Raw genomic sequence first — 24839 nt, forward strand, 5'->3', positions numbered from 1 at the left:
CACCATTTGAAGGGAGCTGTCCTAGAGAACCACCAGATTTTATGAGGCAGGCAAAAAAACTTTTTCATCTGGAAATCCTGTGAGGGTCCCAGATTTTTCTAGTTACAGAACCCATGCTATCCTATTCAGTCAACCTTTCAATCAACCTTTCAATCAACAGAAATCTGCTGAGTGCCTACTATATACCAAAATCTGCTAAGTATCTATAAAAGATACAGGAAACACAAAGACTTTCATTAAGTGAGCAAGTATCTATCAAGCATTGTGCTAGGTTTCAGTCCCCATCCTCAAGGTATTTAAAATTTAGATGGAGAAACAAAATATACATTTGCAAAATAAATATTAAACCACATGACTTTCCTAGCTAAATCATTTCCCCACTAATACTCCCTCAAAGCACAATATATTTTCCTTAACTTACTTATTTGAATGAATCTTTAATTCACGTCTGTCTCTCTCACTGAACTGTAGAGAGCTCAAAGGCAAAAACTAGATTTTTTTTTGCTGTTTGGGGCTTTATGCCACCACACTCCCTTTACCAGTGCTTGGCACATTGTAGGCACTCAAAATTTTTCTATTTACCACACTTTCTTCCTCTAAGTTTTTTTTCATTAAGTTACTGGAGATATTTAATATTCTTGACTGCACTTAATACCACCTTGGTTCATCTATCCTTAGGTTCACCGAAATACAGAGAAAAGCATATCTTTTTTGATTTTAGCACATCCCTTACATTGTCAGATGACCTGGGAAGTTAGTGTATTTCTGGGACATAAGTAAAAGAGATGAATAATTATGGCTTATCCATTGTCTCGCAGGCAATGATGCAGTTGTTTATTCCTTGGCCATTTCCTACTTCTGGAAGAGTAGGCTGGTCATGTGTTCATAACTTCAAGCAATAGAGAGTATAAATTAATAGTTTTTAGGAAATCTCAATACTATCAAATAGAAATCATCCTTCTTATAAACCAAGTTTTAAACTGAAAGAAAACATTCAAAGATATAAAATGGTAGAGGGGACACTTTTAATGGAATATTCAAAGTCAATTTTCCCTCTGTCTCCCTTCGTTGCCAATATAGTGCTATGAAATATAAATTTGAAGGATCGTACTTTTTTTAAAAAAAAGCATCTCCAAGAAAAAGCAAATGTAAGAAATTAAATATAAAGCTTACACTCTAAGAAAATGTGAATATTTCATTATCATCTTCTATTCTTTGATTTTAGCAGTTGGTCTGCTTGTTAATATAGTACTCCTGATCCATAACTACCATCTCAACCTCTAAATAACTTCCTATTTCCTATAATCCTCCATATAGTTGGTGGTGTGAAGATTAAAGCTTAGCCAATTAGCCACCCACTACAGCCTAGTTAATCACATAATCTTTGAGATGGTCAGGGAGCAGTGGAGTATGCAATGATTTTTTTTCTCTTTACAAAGATTTAACTAATTGTGAGACTTAGCAAAGCTCTCGAATAGAAAGGGCAGTTGGGTTTTCAATCAGAAGCTGTGTCACCGCTTCATAAAGTTAGGGCTTTTCTTCTTCTAAGAGACATTGTTACACAGAGACTTCTTTAACAAGTTTCCAAATACCCTCAATTAGTCAACCATTGCTTATTCAGACCTGAGTCTCACATCAAGGCTTACTGCGTGAGAATAATGATCAGTAATCCGTAAGGTAAAAACTCAGATTCTCTCACATGACAGCTACACATTCAATTATGGGATTGCTACACTGTGTCTGTTTAAGGGAAATGCTAATCTGACCTGAAGTTTGACAATACTCTCCTCTCCTTAATAAGGCCACATATGAGGAGGAAGAGAAAAGGGGAGAAAAGGGAGGGGAGAAGGACCCCAGGAAATGAAGGATGGGGAAGAGAAAGAGCGCAAAGGTTTGGAGTGAGAGAGGAGGAGGACACTGAGGAAACAGGAGAGGAAGATGGAAGAGCTCAGGAGGACAGAGAGGCTCAACCGGTTCTCAGGGAGCCCTGGCTGGGTCAACTCTTGCAATGTTGCTGCCAGTTATTATGTGGCTTTGAACGCCCAACAAGCAGATCACTGCCAGTTCTCCAACAGTACATGCTTGCTGGTAGTCTAGTATGAATGACAAAAGGTGCCAGAGAGAGTAGGCCGGAATATTTTCAAGTTCTGGTGAGGCTTTCTGATGTCTGTGAGTCGTGACCTAAAGGAAAGACATGAGCCACCCACCTGCCTATCCCCCTAGTGACAAGGCAACCCACGTCGATATCAAGAATGACAGAAGCCATCCAAAATGCTGGAGGAATCCTGAGATTAGGGAAGCGACCAAAGATGGTGGAGGAGCCGAGAACTAGGAACTGACCTACGGGAGGACGGACGAAGCCTCTGTGAGTCATGGGACATCAGAGCAGGAGGGACAACGAGGTTTATCCAGGGACAGAGCTGAGAGGTCCCTGATGAGGTCTCAGAAATGACTGGACAGCAGGAGGCAGGAGAGCAAGGTTGAACCAGGAACCCAAACTGGTTACCTCTACAACTGAATTCAGACCCTCAGAAGGACAGATCCAAGCAAAAGAGTTATTCAGGCATGGGAAGCTGGGGAAAGAAGTGGGGATTCAGGGGTGTTAGTCACTCAGTCGTGTCCGACTCTGCAATCCCCACGGACTGTAATCTGCCAGGCTCCTCTGTCCATGGAATTCACGCAAGAATACTGGAGTGGGGTGCCGTTTCCTTCTCCAGGGGATCTTCCTGACCCGGAGATTCAGGCGGTAGGGGAAAAAGGCAAAAATAACACTCAGGTATGGGCAAGTGAGTGAAATCAAAGACTGGAAACTCTGGCCTCAAATCTGAGGCAATCTGCTTCCAGCAACCTACTTGACCTTAACTAGTGTTAAGTGTTAGTATTCATGCACTCACTCACCCATACACATACTATCAAACTCTGAAACTGATTAGCCTTAGGATCCAGTGCAAGTTACTTGACCCCTCTGAGCCTCAGTTTCTCTTCGATAAGGTGGGATGTTATAAAGATCTCCTAAGCATAGGCGCTTACAGCTTGGCACAGGGCCTAGCATGGAGAAAACACGCAGCAGCTGCTAGCTACCAGTGCTCATCAGACCCCATGAGGGAAAGAAATGGTTTCAGTGGTTTCCAACTGTTCTCACCCCCACCGGAGCTCCCCCCAGACTACTCACTCATTCAGACTCTGCAAGTATATTGTCCGGACACTTTTTTTTTTCTTAAAAAAATTTTTTATAAGCCTTGTGGGTGATTGAGTGCCATAATTAAGAACAAGTGATATAAAGTAGTATTTGAGCTGGAAGGGGCATTCAAACCAAATTGGGGATCTTGTTAAAATACAGATTCCACTCAGGAGGGCAGAGTTGGGGTCTGAGACCCTGCATTTCTAACAGGCACCCAGGTGAAGATGACCCGACTCGGGAGCAAACAGTGCTTTAAGTAGCAAAGAAAGATGATCACAGGAGAGAAGAGGAGTGAACAAAAACAAAAACAGAGAAGGAGGTGACAAGCGAAAAAAGAAATTCTTACATACTGAGATTTAGGGAAGTCATTCTGGCCTACAGGTTTTCATGGGGGAGGAAAAAGATGAGTTAACTTGAATTTTATGCTAAAACAGCTTGTATGTGGCTTATCTAACACCCATTGTACATCTGCTCTATTTATTAAAGAAAAGGGCACACTGACCTGAAGTGAAGAATGTCCATGTTAAAAACAAAGATGCAATGCCCCTCTTCCTGGGATGCCAATGATGGTCCTCCTTTGAGGATAAGCGACTCCCTTCCCAGGTGCCAAGGCCATGCTGACTCCCTGTGTATGTTCTGGTCTTTTTTTTTTTTTTTTTTAACCTTGAAGAAATGTATCCCTGACTCGTGTATCCCTGACTCGTTTAGTGTTCTTTGTTCTTGCAAGATATAACACTGTGCTAAAAAAAAAACAAAACCCTGCATCTCTGGACAGTTTTTCAGAGTAACCTGGGAAGCTGGCTTGGGGGCTAATCCTCAGTTTGGCTCAAATGAAACTTTTCTACTCTTATTACTGTTTATTATTTTCATCAACAAGGGAGAGAGGAACCAAAAATCAACCATACATCCCCCCACCCCACCCCACCAAGACCTCAGGCCTAAACTGACCCCTCAACATCATTAAATGACAGTGAAGAGAAGCAGAACCTGACACACGGAAGGCTCTCACCACAGTCACCTCCACGACAGAGGAGGCAGATTTCCAAGTCTTCTCCTCCTGCCATCCCCTCTACCTGGCCCTTCCTCACCCAGGAAACTTCCTCCCTCGCCATGATACTTTTGAGTTTGTTTCTGAACTTCCAAGGTAAAGGCCCACGCCTGCAGACGGTACTCTGTCCTCACCTTGCAAGACCTCCTCGCTCATGGGTTTTTTTTTCACCAACCCTGAATCACCGCTTTCATCCTCAAATTTCTACTCCTGCATCCTCCCGAGAAGGCTTGGGCACGATAATGGATCAGCCCCGCTCACTGGAGGCCTCCCAGTCCGTTTACAAACCCTGTCCAGCACCCAACTCCTCCTTCCCTGACGTTAGGCCTTAGGTGAAAGAAACAACTCTAAGATTTCCTCTTGCTTCCTGGAATTTCATCACTTCCTCTCTACAAACCTTGAATCCCAAGCTCCTGAGAAGACTGGAACGGACAAGAAGCTGCCCATCCTCTTCCGGTCACCCTTTGGCAGTGATTCTCCAGCCTCTGACTGCAGACCAGTCACCTGGGACCACTCTAGGACCACGCCCTCCAAGCCCCGGCCCCCATTAAAGTAAACAAACCATTGCCCTTGGGAAGCCATATTATTCCTAACCAGGAACAAGCTGCCACCCCCACAACGAAGACCCCATCCCTCATGGGGAAGGTGGGGAGAGGCAGGTTTCATCCTGATCTCATTTGTGCTGGGTCCCTTAATGTGGTGAAGGGGGTTCTAGAGGCAGCCGGGGAGGGCAGTTCTAAAGATATCACAGTTTATACTTCATTAACTTCAACCGGAAAGCTGGACCCCTCCTCTGAGTCTTCCACTGGAGTCGGGTGCAGAGCAGCCGACAAACTCTGTGGAGTGTGAATCACGCTCTGGCAAAGATCAGAGAAGAAGCCAAGGGCCCCCACTCCTCTAGTCCTATAAGCCATAGACTACACAGTCTTTAGGACACATTTCTACAAGTCAATTAAAAAGAAAAAACATCATCTTCCAACACAGATAAAAACATGACGTCCAGAGTTTAAAAGGCAGCTAACACAGCAGAAGTTCAACCAGGGAATGAACAGACATTTTCTGACTTCGTCTGTATTCTATCCAAATAACCATCTTCCAAAATGGGATTCAGCTGAATGTGCCTGGTTTACTCAAACCCAGAAATTTAATGAAAACCAGGCTGAACAGAAAATGACAGTCAAGCACTACAAATGAACAGACAGGATGTATTTCACCAGATAAAGAAATTAAGCCCTTCGGGAAACAACTGTAATCGCTGCAAGTAAGTTTCGCCGGCTGCTTAATCCCTGTAAAGGAAAGCATCATACCTGATAAGATCGGGTTCTGCACCCTCGTTCTTAAAGGAGGCCAGAAGTAGTCTCTCTCGAGTTACAAGATCATCCAAGAGGTTCTGTCTTCGGTCTCCTTCGAGCTGTGTTCTGCAGGCGACTCGTTAAGGTCCAAGAGTAGGTGAATTACCTCATTTGATCTATTACGTTATTAACCCTGCTCTCCAAGTCAGAGGGGACTGTTACAAACTCGAATCAGCCCTACCCTGAAGAGGCCTGAGCCAGCGCTCTCCTGCTCTGATCTCAGCCTTCACTGACCCTTCCAGTAAAGGACCTGGACAGAACCATCGCAAAGGACTTAAAAACAGTGAACCAGACCCACCATGTGAGATCATTCACTGAGAAATACAGTTGGTAAAAACGATTTTCCTCCCAATGGCCAACCCTGAAATGTTCTTCTCTACAGCACACTGTGGCTCAGGGAATCCTTAAGTTCTGAGTGCTGCTCACAGTGGTCAAGGGTTTTTCCCTTGACATTAATACCTAAGATACTTTGTTAAAAAGGAAAAAAAAGAAAAAAAAAATAGCTTTGTTGCCCTCTTTCATATTATTAACACCTATTAATGCACCTACAATGTATGTTGTAAAGTGCTACTTTCTACAGATTTGCTCTAAAAAAAGCTGTTGCCATCAGCTCACTAAATACTTTGCATGATTTTTAATAATTCTAAACAAAATTACAAAGAAATAACCATATTCTAAGGTGTTAATCTATGATCTGTGCTAGACTAGGGGTCCAAAAGCCTACTATTTCTGTTTTGATCATTATCCATGGTCTTGCTCAGATCGGTTTCAGATTACAACTCATGGCCATAGTTTTTGGATTTATGGATTTATAGACACTTCTCGGTTTGAGAGGGATATTAAATCCTGCATTTAGGCCCCAAAAGTTTGAGAACTTGGCAGAATACAGTAGTTTTCCCTGGGTGGGAAAACCACGGCCCAGTGAATCTACTTTGGTTGATAATTTTGAATAGAAAGAGCTGGATAGCTAGCAAAAAAAGCAAATAAACCCATAAAAAAATGTTCCCCGGTAACAGATACTAGCTAGAAAAATCATAAATCCCCCCCAAACCGATGTAACTACGCAGTGTTATTGACTCTGGGCATTTATAAAATAATCATGGATACATTCTCTCAACATTCCAGAATGCCCCGGTTTCCTGAGAAAAATGACTACTACGGCTTTTCCATCTCCTACTGGACTACGGTCACTACGAACCCATCTTGGAAACAGTGAAGCAGCAACTGTAACTAAGAAACAGTGAGCAAGTCCTTCCTCTGCACTAATAAAAGGGCCAAATATTAGCCTTCTGATCAGTGCAACATCAAAAATAAATACAGGGTGTTTCAAATCAGTGGTAAATTGTCAATAGAGCAGAAGCGGCCCCTGGGGAGGGCAAGAGGGGTGGGGAGGAGAAGGGACAGAAGCTATGACATAAATTATAAAGGACAAAACAGGAATTTTAATTGTGGAAATTACTAATTATATCACAGTGCTGATTAGCCTCGTCTTCCATTCTGTGCTCAACCTACTCTGGCAACCTGTGGTTCTGCTGGGATTTCAGTTCTTCAGTCCTCCAAGTGAGCATAAACTCAACGATAATCCAATACTATAATTAAGCAGATTACGGATCAGGGGTTTAAAGGTAAGAAATAAAATTACAGAAATATCATTAGAAAACACCTCTGGAGAACTTTCTAATACTCTAGAGTAAGGAAAATCTTTCTAGTCGAGAATGTCAACCCAGAGGTCATGAAGGAAACTATAAATCTGTATAAAAATTGTAACTATCTGCAAAATAAAAGTACAAGTGGCAAATTAATAGTGGCAAATTTTAAAACGGCAAAGGATATAACAGGGCATTGGAAAAAAAACAAGAGTTATGTTAATAAACTGAAAAAAATGCAGTTTTACATTAGTGAAAGAAACACAAATTGAAACATACTGTCATTTTTGCCAGCCAGATAAGAAACCATGACAGAAGGCTCTAGAAAGGGCTGAGGAACCAAGCACTCTCAGACATCCTCGGTGGGAATGGAGATGGGTTCAACCAGTTGCCAGACTGTCTTCTACATACCTAACGGAATTTAAAAGGCACGCTCTTTTAACAGGAATTTCTCCTGCAGATACGTTCACAAGACTATACAAAGATGTAGGAGCAGGGAATTCCCTAGTGGCCCAGTGGCTAGGACTCCGCACTTTCACTGCCCAAGATCTGGCTTCAATCCCTGGTTGGGGAACTAAGATCCCACAAGCCACCAATAAGTGCAGCCAAAAAAAAAGATGTTCAGTGCAGCGTTATTTATAATAGCCAAATACTGGAAACATTTTAAGGTTTGTCAATAAGGAAATAGCATACCTTGGCAATGGCATGTTTTGTAGCCCCCTTCCCCCAAAATAGAATAGGAAAGCCCTGTAGGTATTGATGATAATGAAAACATTATCATTTATGAGCACTTACTAAGTGCTACATAAATTATTTGATATGGAACAATCTCCAAAACAAAGTGTTAGACAAAGCCAAAAAACAGCAAAGAGCTGAATAGTGAATGGTATGCTCCCACTGCATCCATTAAAAACGTATGTTGGTATAGACACAGAAAATTTCTCAAAGGATAAAGAAACAACTGCCTCCAAGGAAAGGGAACTGGGGACTCAGGGTGTAAGGGAAACTTCCCATCTACTGGGTATTGCTTTGGACTGTTTGACGCTATTAAATGCTAACTAACAAAAAGTTTCAGAATGAAACACACGATATGATCCTTCTGTAGTCAAAAGCATTTTATACTTAACATGTACACATATCTGTTCATGCCTAGAAAAGGCTGTGATAATAGGAACCAACTACCAACACTGTTAACTGTGGAAGAATAAGCTAGGACAGGATGGGGATGCGGAAGTGAGAGAAGAGTGAACAACTAACAACAGACAATGTATGGGTGGAGGGACTTCCCTCGTGATTCCTGTGGCTGAGAATCTGCCTTGCAATGCAGGGGATTCGGGTCTGAGCCCTGGCTGGGGAATTAAGATCCTACAGGCTGAAACTACTGAAGACTGTGTGCTGAGCCCACGGACCACAACCAAGATCCGACAGAGCCAAATGATATATGTTTTTTTTTTTTAAAACAGGAAATCGACAGGTAGAAAGCACCTTTTATAGAAAAAGTAGAGGCAAGTTTTAAAATTTAGCAGACAACTGAATTTAAACTATTAATTAACCAACAAAGGACATCAATTTTAAGAGCAGTAAAACTTGGTGATTATGTTTTGAAGAGGAGGAGTAACTGGAGAACAGAATCACAGACAGTTGATGCTGGGACAGGTAAGTCGAATCTCTTGTTCACCCGACCGGAAACCATGGCAACAGCGGGTGAGAGCCCAGCTCCTTCTCACCACCTCGTGTGGGGCTTCTCTTACCCTGAGGCCCCCAGTACTGCTCACTTAACTTTGCCACTTCTTAGCATCCTGTTAATAACCATACTGATAATATTAATTCAGAATATTCCAGAGATCCCCTGTAAATCTGGAACACCTGGAAAACTAACCAATCAGGAACACACACTCTACCTCCCGGTTTTGTTTTTATTTTACTCTATTGAGAGAACAGACCATAAGGAAATGGGGGATAGAGGGAGCCGAAGAGAATAAAAAGATGCACAGCCCTTCTGCATGGCACACTTACTATAATGGAAGTTGTTGCTAACAAGAGGTCAGAGAATCACCTAGAAGGTAATGACACTCCATGGATGTGGGCTCATGGTAGCTGGGGGGTGCGGGTACAGGGTAAAGAAGAACAAGCAGAAAACAGGGCAGATGGTCATGAGGCCAGTGCTGGGACCTTCTCTTCCATCAACTTGGTGAATAACCAAGGAGGAAGATCAGAGAACAGACAGGGAAACGGAAGATCTAACCACCACAGTACTCTGTCGTTGGCCAGACTGAATGTACACATAATTACAACCAGTTCATGCAAGGTTGCAAATGAAACTAGACCCTGATTTTCCACCACTGTGCTTCAGAGTCCAGCTTCTCTGCTATAACCTGGGAAGTACTTCCAACCTAGGATGGAGAGGGGTGAAGATGGGGCTGGACCCAGGGAACACCCTATTCCCTCCCCCACTTCCAGCTCCTGGATTTTCTCCTAATTGGTAGAAGGCATAAGAATTTAAGTAAGTCTTCCGTGCAAATTAATTGCTTTGGAGAAGGATAATTACTTCCAGAACCACAAGAAGAATTACACAGAGACAGTTTAAGGTCCCAGAGGCCAGAAGATTTTTCTGGCTCACACAGCACTTCAGCTCTTCTATTTTTATTTATTATTTGCTTTTAGGGGGAGTCCCTGGTGGCTCAGATGGTAAGGAATCTGCCTGTAATGCAGGAGACCTGAGTTCAATCCCTGGGACGGGAAGAGCCTCCAAAGTTAACAAACTCTACTGAGTGTCTATTATGGACCAGCCCAGGTGCCTATCTTCCTCAAAGCACTGATCCCATTTTGCAAGTAGTATTTAATACTATCATTATCTGCATGCCTGGATGTACCCTCCTTATGTGTTATAAACTCCATAAAAGGGTACCTGTAAATTTTCCACATTAGCTGTAATTTTAACAGTGATAAAATGGTAAGCATGATAAAATGGTAGGCAGCAGTTAATCCTCGAGGAGGGCTTGCTTTATGCAAAGCACCTTCTATGCATATAATTTAATCCTCCCAACAATGCTATAAGCTGGATGTACTTTATCCTTTTCTCACAAATTAAGAAAACAAGGCACAACGAAGTTAAGTAACTTGCCCTCGAAGAGTTGAAAACTTTTATCCAACACCAATGATTATGGGGGAGCTTGTCCTGTGAGATGCTTTAAATACAGCATTTTCTTCAACTTTCACAACAGCCTGCAAAGCAAGTCTGATTATTCCTACTCTGTAGATAATGAAACTGAGGTCAAGAAAGGCCACGTTGCTCTCTGGCCTTGAGGCAGTGGTGGAGCTGGTCTTCTATCTCAGCTGTCTGCCACCAAGCCAGTGCTGTCCACAGTGTCCCAACAGTGCCCAGACTTAGGGGTTTCATGGAGCAGAAGTATTTCCAAACAAGCTGTGGAGGTGGGGAGGGGGGATTTATATAGACCGATTATACACGTTGCCATCTATGTGGACATTCCAAAAACCACAACAGACAACACTCTCATCTGCTTTTACTACCATGGTGAAAAAGCAAGATGTTAATACTCGAAACCAGAGAGAACCACGTAACAGACTATAAATCAGAAAATTCCTACTGAAATAAAAATGACCTTGTTCTTAATTTTCTCACAATAGCAGACACCAGTGAAAACTGTTATGGCCAGGTGCAGTGTTCTAGAACCACGTCCCCACTACTGGGGCACCCAGGGGCTACTCTTAAAACCTCTCCAGTGAGCTCCTCCACATCTACATGTAGCCACGTATCCAGGTTTGTTACATGGGGCATCTCTCCAGCCAGCTACCTTTCTACTCATCTTTCTTCCCCCAGAAAACAAAGTGGAACAGGGTTATGTTATCCATTAAAAAAAAAAAAGATTATTTTTCTATGTGGACCATTTTTTAAAGCCTTTATTGAATTTGTTACAATACTGCTTCTTTTTTTTTTTTTTTGCTTTTATTGGCTGCAAGGCATGTGGGATCTTAGGGTTTGAACCTGCATCCCCACTATTAGAAGACAAAATCTTTACCACCGGACTGCCAGGAAAGTCCCCTTATTTATCGATTCTTAAAAATTAATTCTCCAGGACTTCTCACAAGAGACCAAAATAGCTTTTGATACTGAAATCCTTTGTAAAGTGATTTTCAAAAATTCTTTTCAAAGTGCTAAAAGTGCTGCCTTTGAAAAACCCAACAAAAAGACAAGCTTCATGTAAAACTAATTCTAACCTTAGTGCTACCTGAAATTTCCTATGCGACCTCCTGTTGCACACAGCTTTTCTCAACTGGTGAGACCATTATAATCACCGTCTCCAAGAAGTACTGTGAATAGAAGTTAATGCTTTTCAGCAATTTTCAACTCTCTGGCTTCAGGACTTTGGATTATGAATTGCAAGCTAACCGATTCGAAAGCACGCCACTTTCATTTTAATTTCACATTTATTCTTGCCAGAGAAAAATACTTTTTCATGAAAGAGCAGTAACATCTTATGCCTAACATCCCAGAATTTAATTGTTTGGAAGGCATTTTCATAGGACTTATCTTTCTGGCAACTCCTAGTGTTCCTTGGAAAACTTCACGACTGCAGAGAGGCATAAATTTCTTAAGTCAGGTACCAGAAACTCTCAACTGCCCGACACAGTAAGGAAATGTGGTTTCCAAATATTCACATTAAAAAAGTCACCCCACATTAATTATGCCTCAAGAAAAAGGATTAAAAAGTCACTCTCTTGGCGATTTATGGACACACATTTTTCTAAGAATTACAACATCATAAAGTATACCTAATAAACCACAGTGAAGACTGTTTAATCTTTCTGATGATTAAGAAGGGTCTTGAGGATTTGCATTATAAACAAGATTTGTCTTGGCATTACAGCAACACGCCAAGTAATAGGGAATTCTCACTGAAGACAGGTCATGTGACAGTGGACTGTATTCTATCACTAAAGTAGAATTCAGCTTTTAAACAACTGGCTTTGGGTCCAGACAGCCCTGCATTGGAATCTTGGCTTTCCATTTCTCATCGGTGGGGACTGAGGCAAGTTACTTAAGCTCTTAAAGATTCTTCTCCTGGGTGTGAAGAAATTCCTCTGCTGGAATGCTGAAAGTAAAAGTTATTAATTTACATCAGTGACTTGAGGCACAAGCTGGCCTTGGCCTCAGTACCTTTTTTGTAAAGAAGGGAAAGAACCCACCCAAACAGTCTAATAATACGAGGATACTAGGCCTGACAAGTTGCTATCTGATACATCTTAAATCTGGATGATAACTGCCCTAGAATTATCTCAGATAACTGCCATAGAATTATCTGAAATGTTTGGGAAGAGGAAGGTCAGGGAGAGGGAAGATGTGAGAAACAAGACAGTAATTAAACAGAGGCCTGAGTAATACAGAAGCTACCTCCTTCTTCCCGTTCTAAGAAACGGTCTCCCTGAAAATCCAGAGGTTAATGAGCGCCCCCTGGTGGCTCAGATAGTAAAGACTCTGCCTGCAATGCAGGAGACGCCGGTTGGACAAGTCCCCTGGAGAAGGAAATGGCAACCCACTCTAGTATCCTTGCCTGGAGAATTCCATGGGCAGATTAGCCTGGTGGACTACAGTCCATGGGGTCGCTAAGAGTCGGACAGGACTGAGTGACTAACACTTTCACTTTCCCATAGGGCCACTCTCTAAATTCCATCCCTAGCTTTGGTTGCCGTTCCAGTAGAAAGAGGCCCTATTATTTAAAAACAAAACAAAACAGAATGTTCAAGAAAGTTGTTATATTCCAGTTGAGTGTTTGATTTCTCCTAGAAAAGTCTTAATTATTCACATGATAGTCCTTAAATACTTTCATAATATATTTAATAACTCGGTTTGGTGTTTTTTAATGTCTGGTGCTTAATTCAGCAAATTCTGAGATCACCACGAAACCAGATGCTGCCAGATTTCAAAATGTGGTTAGACTGCAAGGATTTGCAGAACAGAGTCAATTATTACTGCACCGTGCTTGGTACGCCTTATAATTAATAACCAGCAGAACTTATTAATAGAAGTAAAAGTTACTAATTTACATCTTCTTGCACCATAGGTTTAGCACATAAATATTATAAAATGTGCTATGTCTGGGGGTTTCCCAGGTGGCACTAGTGGTAAAGAATCCACCTGCAATCCAGGAGACATCAGAGACACAGGTTTGATCCCTGAGTTGGAAGATCCCCTGGAGGAGAGCATGGCAACCCACGCCAGTGTTCTTGCCTGGAGAATTCCCATAGACAGAGGAGCCTGGCGGGCTACAGTTCATAGGGTTGCACAGACTTGGACACAACTGAAGCGACTTAGCTCACATGCACACATTATAAGATGAGTAATAATCAGTTACCTATTAGCAAATACAGTTATCAATATTAAATCAGGAAACAATATTTAGCTATGTTTCTAATATACAATTTAGGTAATACTAAAATGGGTTTGCACATCTCGATCCCATGTGCAGACTTCCAAGCACTTGGTAGAGAAAACAGCTCTGCTAACATGAGGTCAATATATTAAAACTTGTGGATTTTGATAAAATAAAAACTCCTTACATAATAAACTAACTGGGCAGTAACAAACCATAACCAGACAGAGGGTAAAGTTACAAACTGAACATATCAGAATGCTCTAATTGTGTTAAAAATAAGGCCTCAATTGTTCACTGAAATTAAACTTTTATTTGAAACCTTACTGGGTAAATAACTGAATACTAGAAATCATGCAACTATCTAAACCAACCTCTCTGGTGACATATAAGGATGATACTTGGAGAAAAATACATTTTCACAACATCTTCTATTGTTTTATCTAAACAGCTACATTTTCACCATGCTTAAAATTGGGCAGGAACAATCCATTTCCTGAGATACCAAAGTCTGGGTCTTTGGTATAAACCATGGATAAAGGAAAGGGATGGTAAGAGAGGCCCAGTTTGAGGTCAGTTGTAAACTCAGATTTAAGGGATTAGTTTATGTAACAGGTCACATATATTTTCCTAAATTGATCAGATCATGAATTTCTAAAAAAATAAAAAGATTTTAATACTTGACATGGTTGGTAGGAAGTAGAGGTGATGTCGCAACTGACTTCACACAGGTGCCTCCCATGAGTGAAGTGAATGAGTGAAGTCGCTCAGTCGTGTCCGACTCTGCGACCCCATAGGCTGCAGCCTACCAGGCTTCTCCCTCCGTCCATGGGATTCTCCAGGCAAGAATACTGGAGTGGGTTACCATTTCTTTCTCCAGGGGATCTTCCCGACCCAGGGATTGAACCGGGGCCTCCCGCATTGGAGGCAGACGCTTTTATACCCCCACCTAGTGACTTAGCAGCAGCAGCAGCAAAAAACCTCCCAAACCAGGGGTATTGTCACTTCTAGAACCATAAGGTGAAGAAGTCACATCTCAATAACCTACATAATCGGGGAGGAAAAAAGTACGGTTTCTACTGGTACGAGTCTCTCGGAAAAGGAAAGGAATTGTTCAAAACTCTGGGAACTGCACTGAGCAGAATCATGGCTCAAGAGCATCATCGAGGTTCTGCTGCTGGACTACTTTCACCGCAGTCTAGACAGGTAGCAACGCGGGGCTTGGTGTAAACACAGCGCTAACAGAAAACACGAGCTGCCTGCACGGTCAAGGTTACACCCAACTAAGTAAGTTCTTGCTATGCGTCTTGCTTCGCCAGCATATTCACTGTAAAACATATAACGGACCCTTAAAATAGAAATCGAGATTATAGGCAATATTTTAGAAACCAGGTCTTCCTCAAGCTGTGGAAAAAATCTGGGTGGCCCAGATTCCTTCCTTTCTTAAAATAAGACTGCTTGTCCTCCCACTCTAGCAAGAGGTGGAAATGTTTACATGGATACATCTGATGTGTTGCCACAGCTCTTAGCAATAAGTCCTTCAAAAGGGCGATCTTTTCCTTCAGTTTCTGCAACAAAGCTCTGATTGTCACGGTAAGCTGAAAAGAAAAGAACACAGCCTAAGTATGCTAGTCCAGAGGTGTGGAATCTCCTAAAAATATCATGTAAATGCTGCTTTACAAACTGATTCCATCAGGGGAAGGCTGGAAGAGACATCAAGCCTCCTAATGATAACCTCAAGATTGTATGGAGTCTTAATGGTTGCCTGGGCCAGCCACTCATCTAACACTTATACCCAATCCTATGTCCTGACCAGGTGGTAAGTCGGTCCATCTATGAACCCTGATTTTGCTCTCACAATCAGCTGAATTCTGGCCCTTGAACATCTACCTTTGGATCCTATTTATCTACCAGGAGCCACACAAGAAATTGCATGTACCCCATCTTTGTTCACCAGCAAAACCCTCACAGTTCCCTGACCCACACTGCAAAGAACAAGATGTCAAGCCCCATGGCCATCCTGGACAGTCTTCCCTAAACACACTGGTATCCTTACAACCCATTAAAAGTTTTATAGCAGTGTGGCCTTTCTTTACAAGAGGAATGTTAACCACATATGACTCTTTTTTCCAGGAGTGTGTGAATTTTCTCCAATTTACAAACCCAGAGTCAAGTTTTGTTTGTGACTCTACGTGCTGCCTTAAAGGACGGTGGAGAGGTGGGAAGAAAGCCTCTCAGGAATTTAAAAATATGAAAAATAAAATCAACCCTATAAAGTAAACATAGTCAGCCACGGATATAATCAGAGGCATGTTTAGAAAGACAGTACTGTCACAAGTTTCATTTGCTACCTTGTTAACAGGAACAATTATCCAACTGCAGTGAAGCAGGGGCTCTCTCCTTAGATTAGTGGGGTCACACAAGGAAAACACAGCAGAACAGCAGAGGCTGGCCAAGGACGACATACATCAAGCAACCCACAGAGGTGTCAGCAGCCAAGAAAAATCTAACCGTAACTGTTCTAATACCTCTGGGAACCACGGAAAAACCACCCACAATGTCTATGGGGTAACGCCACGGAAGGCAGATCTTTCCAGAGCAAAACAGACAAACAAAAGAACAATGAACACACACACAAACAAAAGAACAATGAACACACACACAAACAAAAGAACAATGAACAAACACACACACACAAAAGAACAATGAACACACACACACACACACACACACACACCCCCCAGGTCTAAGAGTCTACAAAATTAAAGATCAAAAGCATTTAACAGATGAAAAAGTATGTAGTCATTAAAAAGTATGAATGACATCTAAATTTGTTAACATAGAAAGATATTTATCGTAATTTATTAAAAGAAAAAGAAATCAATTCATAAAATGCAATGTCACTCACGTGGAGAAAAAACAACCCAGGAACTAAAGACATCAAAACATCAAGTGTGGTTGTCTCTAAGTAGCAGGATTTCTTCATATTTTATAAGAAAGCTATTATTTTCAGGAAAAAAATTCTGTTATGAGAAGTTAACAGAAGCTTTCCAAAGCACAGAAAAGGATGAAAGCCTAATTCATATTTTAAGCTAACACAACATTGGTAACAAGCACTGACAGGAGATAAGAGGGAAAAAATAAGCCATTTGCCAATCTCCCCTAAAGATTATAAATGTAAAAGCCTTTAAAAAATATTAGCAAAGCAAATTCAGAATTACATTAAAAATGACAGTATGCCATCACCAAGCAGAATTTATCTGAGCAATTTAAAAATACTTCGATGTTAGAAGATCTAATAATACAGCTAATAGTATTAATAACTAAAGTTATTAGTAGTATTAATAACTAAAAATAGAATAAACATATGATTCATACAACACAGGGGAAATTAATTAAAAACATGACAAAAACGAGGAAAGAAAACTCAGAATGGGTCAGCGCTGCCTTAACGGCAATATTATTTAACTTTGGTCTAGAGTTCTAACCAACGCAGTAAGACAAGTTTAAGAAATACATAAGGGCTGGAAAGAAGGAAATGAAATTATCATTATTTGCAGGTTAAAAATAGTCTATTTGGCAAAGTTAAGAGGATCAACTGAACAATGACTAGAAAATGGTAAAGAATTCATGGTGGTGATCAATCACAAAATGAAAAAAATCCAGGGCATTCCTAAATTCAAGTAGGAAGAACTCTTCTACAAAGCATTTTTAAACATCATTAACAATATCAACAAAATCTAAAACATATCTAGCACAGTGCCTGGCCTACAGTAACTGCAGGAAATACTGCCGAAGGAATGCGTGAAGGGAAAGAATCAACACCACAAAAGTGTAAATGCTCCCCAACTTAATCTATAAAAATACTACACATCTATCCAAAATCCCGTGTGCAGTGCTTTTATTAGAGAGGAGGTGTTAAACGAGGCACAGCACAAAATTCTTTTTAATAAAGCTCTGCAGGGCTTCCCCAGTGGCTCAGTGGTGAAGAGTCTGTCTGCCAATGCAGGAGACAGGGGTTTGATTCCTGATCCAGGCAGATCCCACATGCCGTACATGGAGCAACAAGGCCTGTGCTCCACACCTGTTGAGCCTGTGCTGCAGAGCCTGGGAGCTGCAACCCCTAGAGCGCCCTAGAGCCTGTGCTCCGCACCTGCTGAGCCTGTGCTCCAGAGCCTGGGAGCTGCAACCCCTAGAGCGCCCTAGAGCCTGTGCTCCACAACAAGAGAAGCCACTGAAATGAGAGGCCCACCTACCGAAACTACAGAGTGGCCCCCACTCTTCACAACTAGAGAAAAGCCTGTGTAGCAATGAAGACCTGGCACAGCACCCCGCCCCCCAAGTAAACTAAGTAAGTAAAACTACGCAAAACTGCTGTTAGAGGAGGATAAATGAAGGGAAACATAGAAAGATCAAGGATATGTGTTACAAAGGGGGCCTTACACAATCAGAGGTTAAATCCTTATTAAAAAAACTGCAAGGGTAGGATGCTAGAAGTTACCAATGGCTTCATTAGTGCAAAAGAACAGAAGGTCCAAAAACAGTGCAGCTGTGTAAAAATTCAGTGAATGAAACAGGAATTATTTCATGCTTGGGTAGGGATTAATAATTTAGCAAATGGGGAAAAAATTACAATACACAAATTTCAAATATTGTAAATATTTCTGTGTTCTAAAAAAGATTTAAAAAGAGGAGAAAGTTTAAAGAAAATTTAGGTAGACAAACTATTTCTATTAATATAATCCCTGAGTATGAAAAGCCTTTCTAACTATTATCTTAGAAAAGGCCATGAATAAAAACAGTGATAATTTCAAGTAAAACAAGTATTTAATTTTAAAAACAAGTATGTATATTTTTAAAAAGTAATTTATAAAATCCAAATTAATAGAAAAAATATTTGTACCAAATGTGCCAGATCAAAGCTTACTCAAAGCTTAGTTAACAAATAGGTAAGAAACACTTGGAAATTAAGAAATAAGCTAGGTTAAGAACATGTATAGGAATGTAACAGTCAATTCATAAAGGAAGAAATACAAACATCTAAAAAATAAATGAAAAGATGCTCAATGGCATAAGTAACTTTTAAAATGTATATTAAACTATTGTATACTTATCAGAGAAAGATTTTTTTAAAGTTCATCAGAATTGGTATAGACATGTGAATCTGAGACATTTTTTAAATGGTTAAAATTTTACACAGCCTAAATCCAGAAAGCCTACATTGAGGAATTTAATGTAACCTGGGCAATAATTCAGCCACATGGAAAACTCATTTTTATAATTCAGTTCAGTTCAGTTACTCAGTCATGTCTGACTCTTTGCGACCCCATGGACTGCAGCGCGCCAGGCTTCCCTGTCCATCACCAACTCCCGGAGCTTGCTCAGACTCTTGTCCATCAAATCAGTGATGCCATCCAACGATCTCATCCTCTGTCGTCCCCTTCTCCTCCTGCCTTCAATCTTTCCCAGCATCGGGGTCTTTTCAATGAGTCTATTCTTTGCATCAGGTGGCCAAAGTATTGGAGCTTCAGCTTCAAAATCAGTCCTTCCAATGAATATTCAGGACTGATATCCTTTAGGATTGACTGGTTGGATCTCCTTGCAGTCCAAGGGACTCTCAAGAGTTTTCTCCACCACCACAGTTTAAAAGCATCAATTCTTTGGTGCTCAGCTTTCTTCACAGTCCAACTCTCACATCCATATATGACCACTGGAAAAACCATAGCATTGACTAGACGGACCTTTGTTGGTAAAGTAATGTCTCTGCTTTTTAATATGCTGTCTAGGTTGGTCATACCTTTCATTCCAAGGAACAAGTGTCTTTTAATTTGATGGCTGCAGTCACCATCTGCAGTGATTTTGGAGCCCCCCCCCCAAAATAAAGTCTGACACTGTTTCCATTGTTTGCCCATCTATTTGCCCTATTTGCCATGAAGTGATCGGACCAGATACCATGATCTTAGTTTTCTGACTGTTGAGTTTTAAGCCAACTTTTTCACTCTCTTCTTTCAATTTCATCAAGAGGCTCTTTAGTTCTTCTTTGCTTTCTGCCATAAGGATGGTGTCACCTGTGTATCTGAGGTTATTGATATATTTCTCCCAGAAATCTTGATTCCCAGTCTGTGCTTCATCCAGCCCTTAGTAAAATGGTTTATTGGGCTTCCCAGGTGGTGCTAGTGGTAAAGAACCTGCCTGCCAATTCAGGAGATGTAAGAGATGCGGGATAGACCCCTGAGTTGGGAAGATCCCCTGGAGAAGGGCATGGCAACCCACTCCAGTATTCATGCTTGGAGAAGCCCATGGACAGAGGAACCTGGTGGGCTATAGTCCATAGGGGCATACAGAGTCGGACTGAAGTGACCTAGCAGAATGGTTTATCATCAGAAGATGATACTGGCTGAATGGATCAGGGATCTAAATGCAAAAAATGAAACCATGAATTTGCTAGAAGAAATCAGAACAAATTCCTTTATAACCTACAAGTAGCAAAAGCTGTAAGTGAAAATGCAGAGGCAATTAAAAATTGATAGCTTTATTAAAAAAAAAACTAAAACTTTCATATGACAGAAGCTACCATGGCAAAGTCAAGCAACAAATGACAAAGGAGAGGAAATAATTACAATATATCAGAAAGAGCTAATCTCCCTAATACATAAAGAGCTCTTAAAAATAAAAAATAAAAAACCCAACAATAATCCAATAGAAAAAAATGGGCAAAAGACAGGGAATTAATTTACAGAATATATATACATATAGTGCTTCAGTTCAGTTCAGTTCAGTCACTCAGTCATGTCCGACTCTTTGCAACCCCATGAATAGCAGCACGCCAGGCCTCCTTGTCCATCACCAACTCCCGGAGTTCACTCAAACTCTTGTCCATCGAATTGGTGATGCCATCTAGCCATCTCATCCTCTGTCGTCCCCTTCTTCTCCTGCCCCCAATCCCTCCCAGCATCAGAGTCTTTTCCAATGAGTCAACTCTTCGCATGAGGTGGCCAAAGTACTGGAGTTTCAGCTTTAGCATCATTCCTTCCAAAGAACACCCAGGGCTGATCTCCTTTAGAATGTACTGGTTGGATCTCCTTGCAGTCCAAGGGACTCTCAAGAGTCCTCTCCAACACCACAGTTCAAAAGCATCAATTCTTCAGCACTCAGCTTTCTTAAGAATGTGAAAACATACTTCACTTCATATCATGAAAAATGCAAACTTAAAACTACACTGGAAGGTGAAGAAGATTAACAGGTACAAACTTCCAGTTATAAAGTAAGGAAGTCAAGGGAATATAATGTACAGCATAGGGAATATAGTCAATAATATTATAATAATTTCATATGGTAAGATGGTAACTAGACTTATCTGTGATCACACTATAATGTACAAAAATATCAAATCCCTATGCTGCATACCTGAAACAAATATAATATTGTAATTCAATTATGCCTCAATTTAAAAAATAAATAAAATAAAATTACACTAAAATATTTTATCTCATTAGGTTGGCAAAAATTCAGGAAATTGACAACGCCCTCTGCTGGCCAACCTGGGAAGCCAAAGGTGACAACCCCTGTGGACGGTAATTTGGCAACAGGTTAAAAAAAAAAAAAAGAAATCACAAATGCCCTGGTTCTGAGAATTCACTCTTAAAAGAAAAAAAAAAAAATCACAAAGCTATGTATTGCAGCATTATTCTTAAGAGCAAAATATAGGAAACAATCTAAATGCCTATTCTTAGGAGACAGGTTAATGAACTATAGCACACACAATAGGGGTTTCCTTGGTGGTTCAATGGAAAAGAATCTGCCTGCCAGTGAAGGAGACTTGGGTTAGATCCCTGGGTTGGAAAGATCTCCTGGAGAAGGAAATGGCAACCCACTCTAGTATTCTTGCCTGGGAAATCCCATGAACAGAGGAGCCTGGTGTGCTGCAGTACATGGGAAACAAAGGAATCAGACACAATTTAGCGACTAAACAACAACACACAGTAGAGCACTATAAAGTCCTAAGAAAAAACAAAAAGATTTCAACGGATTAACATTTCTGTGATACTACTGTTAAGTGAAGAGCAAGATACAAAAGAGCAACCTTTTTGTTAAAGGAAGAGAAATGAGAATACACACACACACACACACACACACACACACACACACACACACACACCCCAGATGCTTATTTCCACAAGTAACACAGGAAGAATAAATGAGAAAGTAAGTTAAAAAACAAAGGATTACTCTAAGAAGAAGTTGAAGGAGGCAAGAAAAAGGGTGGAATGGAGACAAGACTTTGAGTGTACCTTTGCATATAATACTGACTTCTGTACTGTATAAATGTTTTACATATTTTAAATTTAAGGGCAGGGAAAAAAGCAAACCCTGAAAATGAATATCAATAGATACAGAGGAGAGCATAAGATACAGAAAAAAATAATCAATTCTCGTATCTTTAAAACAGAATAACCTTAGTATCCTTAGTGAGATATTCTAAATTTAAAAAATAACAATAAAGAGACTCAAACTACACTTAGCATATGTAGCGGTGCCTGTGTAACGATTCTGAAAACTTTTTTGTATAAACTATAAGAGAGACCGGGCTTCCCATGTAGCTCAGCGGGTAAAGAATCCACCTGCAATGCAGGAGACTCTGGTTTGATCCCTGGGTCAGGAAGATCCACTGGAGAAAGGATAAGCTACCCACTCCAGAATTCTTGGGCTTCCTTGGTGGCTCAGCTGGTAAAGAATCCACTCACAATGTGGGAGACCTGGGTTCGATCCCTAGGTTGGGAAGATCCCACAGAGAAGGGAAAGGCTACCCACTCCAGTTTTTGGCCTGGAGAATTCCATGGACTGTATAGTCCATGGGGTCACAAAGAGTCGGACACCACTGAGTGACTTTCACTCCTAAGAGAGACCAAATGAGCAAGAACACATCAGTGCTTATGGAAACCTGGGTTCTCACTGCAGGAAAAGGAAAACATTAATTTGGAATGGGGAAGTTACAAAGAAACCTGCGATGCTGGATTAGAATCAAAGGAATTGGCGTGGACTCAGGATTTGCTGGAAAAAACCTTGCCAAATCCCACCACTGTCTTTTTTACAGCCCGAAAGCGGAGGATGATCATGTTTAAATGTAAAATGTAAAAAAAAGATAAAAGACTATCATCATTTTGTTGAGAATGGTTACTCAAAGAGGTGAGAACTTGCCTCTTCTTCTGCAGAGCCTGACAGATTTACCACCTGGGGGACAGTGTACGAACTCTGGAACTAGACTATAAAACTGTTAGCAGCTTTTAAGATAAAACAGGAGAAATTAAAGAGATGCACTGCTTCATTTGGTCTCAGTGATTAAGTTAACAGTGAATGGATCGGTTGTAATGTCCATTTGACCTGTGGCAACCCACTCCAGTATTCTTGCCTGGAGAATTCCATGGACAGAGGAGTCTGGTGGGCCTACAGTGCATGGAGTCACAGAGTCAGACACGACTAAGTGACTAACACACACAGGTTGTTACACATACAGCCTCTGAAAGGGGGGAGTTTTCAGACCTCAGAGCTCAAACAAATGCTCTGAAGGGCCCAGTCTCTCCTAGCCTTACCTTGGTTGTATTTTCACCATTTCTTTCATACTGATTTCGCTGCTGAATTTTCTCGGCAATCTCTTGTGCAAGTTGGCAGGTAGAATCGTAGGTGGAGAACCTGCGTCAGAGTCATAAAGGGAGAGACATGTTGAAAGTTCCTTAAAGGAAATTTCAGCGTAATCTAACGTTGCAGTTTGTAATTCTAGTCACAACAGTCAACAAGAAGGGGGGATGATAAGAGGGGCAGTAGAGGCATACACACGGTGAACGGTAGCTCACTATGGGATGGGTTCCCTTCTCAACTCTTCCTTTGTAATAACTCACCCCAGCCACACAAGAACGCTGGGAGCTGGGTCCCCATCCCCAGCACATACTTGAGAAAAATCAGGCACAGGGAGGTAGAGCCACTTGCCCAACTGACACCTCCAGCTGCAAACCCCAGCTGCCTGGCCCCGAGCAAGTCTGTGCTCCCAACCACTGTGATCTCTGCCCCCTGATAAAGCATCCCAATGCATTCATTCACAAAACATTCAGCAAACATTTCTGGAGAGCCCAGCACTGCTCCAGGCATGGGAGAATACAGCAATGAACAACGAACTCAAGAGACCCCACAGAGACTGAGACGGAACTGTGTTTGAGTGTCTCCTGTGGAGGTACGGGACAACCTGTGTGTGTCAGTCACTCAGTCGTGTCTGACTCTTTGTGACTCCATGCACTGTAGGCCCACCAGACTCCTCTGTCCATGGAATTCTCCAGGCAAGAATACTGGAGTGGGTTGCCACAGGTCAAATGGACATTACAACCGATCCATTCACTGTTAACTTAATCACTGAGACCAAATGAAGCAGGGCATCTCTTTAATTTCTCCTGTTTTATCAGCAGTGGACTGCCGCAGGGGCAGAGGCTCTGGGTGCGGCAGACCTGGGTATACACAAGCCGTACTGGAGGAGGTCGCCATTAAACCCAACACAGAGCTGCCAGAACTTACACAGGACTAGGGAAACAGACTCCTGGAGGGCACAGACAGAACCTTGTGTACACCAGGACCCAGGAGAAAGGAGCAGTGACCCCACAAGAGACTAACCCAGACTCGCCCAGGAGTGCCCAGAAGTCTCTGGCGGAGGCGTGGGTCAGCCTGCTGCAGGGCTGGGGGCACTGAGAGTAGCAGCGCGTGCATGGGACCTTTTGAAGGAGGTCCCCATTATCTTCAGTATCTCCACCATAGTTTGGCCCCAGGTAAATAACAGGGAGGGAACATAGCTGCATCCATCAACAGAAAATTGAATTAAAGATTTACTGAGCATGGCCCCACTGATCAAAACAAGACCCAGTTTCCCCCTCAGTCAGTCTCTCCCATCAGGAAGCTTCCATCAGCCTCTTCTCCTCCATCAGATGGCAGACAAACTGAAAACCACAATCACAGAAAACTAACCAATCTGATCACATGGACCACAGCCTTGTCTAACTCAGTGAAATTATGAGCCATGCCGTATAAGGCCACCCAAGATGGACAATGGGTCATGGTGGAGAGTTCTGACAGAACGTGGTCCACTGGAGAAGGGAATGGCAAACCACTTCAGTATTCTTGCCTTGAGAACCCCATGAACAGTATGAAAAGACAAAGAGATATGACACCGAAAGATGAACT

At 41.6% G+C, this 24839-nt stretch overlaps 1 protein-coding gene across 6 annotated transcripts in view; it reads right to left on the reverse strand.

The window, feature by feature from the left end:
• Positions 1 to 24839, reverse strand: part of STX8 (syntaxin 8) — a 197844-nt gene that overhangs the window by 165624 nt on the left and 7381 nt on the right. For all 6 annotated transcript variants that reach the window (XM_015098651.3, XM_027974897.2, XM_015098649.3 and 3 more), the window contains 3 exons: positions 23210 to 23309; positions 15123 to 15217; positions 5537 to 5647 (listed from right to left, as the gene is read on the reverse strand). In XM_015098651.3, coding sequence (XP_014954137.1) covers positions 5537 to 5647; positions 15123 to 15217; positions 23210 to 23309 — 306 coding nt within the window. The remainder of the gene's footprint in view (positions 1 to 5536; positions 5648 to 15122; positions 15218 to 23209; positions 23310 to 24839) is intronic.

This window comes from Ovis aries, chromosome 11, assembly GCF_016772045.2.
Source record: "Ovis aries strain OAR_USU_Benz2616 breed Rambouillet chromosome 11, ARS-UI_Ramb_v3.0, whole genome shotgun sequence".
NCBI classification, from domain to species: Eukaryota; Metazoa; Chordata; class Mammalia; order Artiodactyla; family Bovidae; genus Ovis; species Ovis aries.